This window comes from Etheostoma cragini, chromosome 1 (assembly GCF_013103735.1).
Source record: "Etheostoma cragini isolate CJK2018 chromosome 1, CSU_Ecrag_1.0, whole genome shotgun sequence".
NCBI lineage: Eukaryota > Metazoa > Chordata > Actinopteri > Perciformes > Percidae > Etheostoma > Etheostoma cragini.
The window spans coordinates 8079886-8082267 of NC_048407.1; the positions used below are offsets into that span (position 1 = coordinate 8079886).

At 36.6% G+C, this 2382-nt stretch overlaps 1 protein-coding gene across 1 annotated transcript in view; it reads right to left on the minus strand.

Annotated features, from left to right (window-relative positions):
* Positions 1-2382, minus strand: part of ubap1lb (ubiquitin associated protein 1-like b) — a 33799-nt gene that overhangs the window by 6734 nt on the left and 24683 nt on the right. Inside the window, exon 4 of the mRNA XM_034873892.1 lies at positions 1876-2079. Within this exon, the coding sequence (XP_034729783.1) occupies positions 1876-2079 (204 nt within the window). The remainder of the gene's footprint in view (positions 1-1875; positions 2080-2382) is intronic.

Consider the following 2382-nt stretch of genomic DNA (forward strand, 5'->3'; position numbering starts at 1 on the left):
TGAGTTGCCGCCATGGGATTGGCTGCTTAGAAATTAAGTGTTAACGAGCAGTTGGACAGGTGTACCTAATAAAGTGGCGGGTGAGTGTATACAGTACATACATATACCATACATACTGTACATCTAGTGATCAAAGCCTTGCTTTATCCTTGGATTTAGTGAGCATCATATCTTAAAATTTTAGTTAGACTGGATAATGTTTGGACATTGCTTTAGTTTCACATGCAGAATTTTTCAATCCACAAATTGAGATACATTGAAGAATATGTGTTTATAGTTGAATACTTCTTAGTTGTTTAGATTAAATTTCTACCTAGAATATAGAACATTTTCAGAATATTTTCTGGTAGTACATTAAATTATATCTAGCTTTATGCATTACCTATATTGTTTGAAATTTTAGCATTTATGACTTTAGGATATTAGTATAATCACAAAATTGGACACTATGCACTATTCTTATTGCTCTTTTCTAAAGTATACATTGTGGCTGTAGTACTACTAGTGTGTGTCTCCCCTACTCTCCACACAGTAATTTAAATATGGCAATATTAATGAACAGTATAGGATGTGGTGTGTGTTATGATCCAGTGCATGTTTTGCTTTAGGCAGAACTATAATGCTTCTTGATAATTTGATCTGTGTTTGTGTCTTATGTGAGGTTTCCAGCTAATTTTATCATCTATTGTCACACCTAAAAATGGGATTTCATATACTCAATAAGAGTTCCATTATTCTCTAGCTGTTATTAAGCATTAGGTTTATATTTTCCAAATAACATGATTGGTCTTTTGCTCAGATTTAACGATCACTTGTTTTTTTCCAAGCACATTTTTTATTTATTTTTGATAAGTTCTAAAGTAATCAAGCCCAAAAGTTGTTGTATATTGTCCCCACAACCCAAAATGTTTGTGTTATCCGCAAATGTGACAAATGTTTGAATGTTTCTGAAATGTTATATATATCATTGCTATATGAATAACTTAGGCCTCAACACTGACCCCTGGGGGACACCACCAGAAATGTCCAAACATTCACATTTATGTTCTCGATTCTTTGCCTGCTTATTATAAAGCTCCGAACCCAATTCAACACTAGTCCTTAGATTCAATACCTTTCAAAAGTATTGATTTATATGTCATGATTTATTGTATCAAATGCATGTCTTTTCCACCACTGTTTTCAGGAACGTATAGATGGGATTTGGTTATATAAAATAATAATTTTTAAGGAACTAATGTAGTCACTACATTAGGGATATTTTGAGATACTATTGATAATCATATCATTATCAATGAAATATGGAGGGTAATTGGCCTGTCTGGTGCCATTTCTAATAATACTGTTTAATGAATTGCAAACTGTATGTTTTTAATGTTATTATTTTTTAATTTTGCTCTAATATTCTTTTTTACCTATTCCCATGATATTGGCTAGCTTATTTTTTCTGATATTCGTCTTCTGCCTTTTTAGTTAAATGGTTTATAAATTCTCTAGATAGTGTATTTTTTCTTTACTGGCGTTTTGTAATGCCTTTGAGATCCATGGACCATCCATATATTTTTGTTTAAGGAGATTGGCTGATTCTTATCATATAAAAGTTCAGAATAATTTTATAGAGAAGTTTTTTTGAATGTTTTAATCTTGGACATGCAAGTTTATAATGACCTTACCAGTATTAGTTTGACAACAATACAAATTTCCCTTTGTGACACAGGAAATCAATGATTACAAATCTTTAAAAGGACTCTGCTGGTCTGTACTATATGGGGTAGTGACTGACCTGGTCCTGGCTCTGCTGGTCTGTACTGTATGTATCAGTGACTGACCTTGTCCTGGTTCTTCTGGTCTGTGCTGTATGTGTCAGTGACTGACCTGGTCCTGGCTCTGGCCTGCCCTCTGCAGGGCGATGATGGCAGTACGGAGGGCATAACCCCGGGCAGTGATGGCCCCCAGCAGCTCTCTCTCCTCGGGGCTAAGAGCTGACAGAAGCTCTGCTAACGAGCCGGAACCATGGGACCGGAGACCCAGGGGTGGGAGGTCTGCAGGGGGGGCACGATAGCAGTCTTGGCCCAGAGGCTGTAAGGAAACAGAGAAGAAACAGGCGGTGAGCACCACTGTGGCCGTTTTCAAAATCACCTACTATATACTACTGACGAACACAGAATGCAGGATTCAGTATGCAGTTATGCCCACAAACGCTTGTGGAGCTTTTTTACTCAGAAAAAGCAGATAACCGCAGGTTCACGTTAATCTTATAATCCATATTTGTGTTCTGTTATCTAAAGTGTTATCTTATCTTATCTCTGGACCCCATAGAGAAAGTAGGGGAGAGGAGGATGTTAGCCAAGCTGACATCCATCATGGACAACACCTCTCACC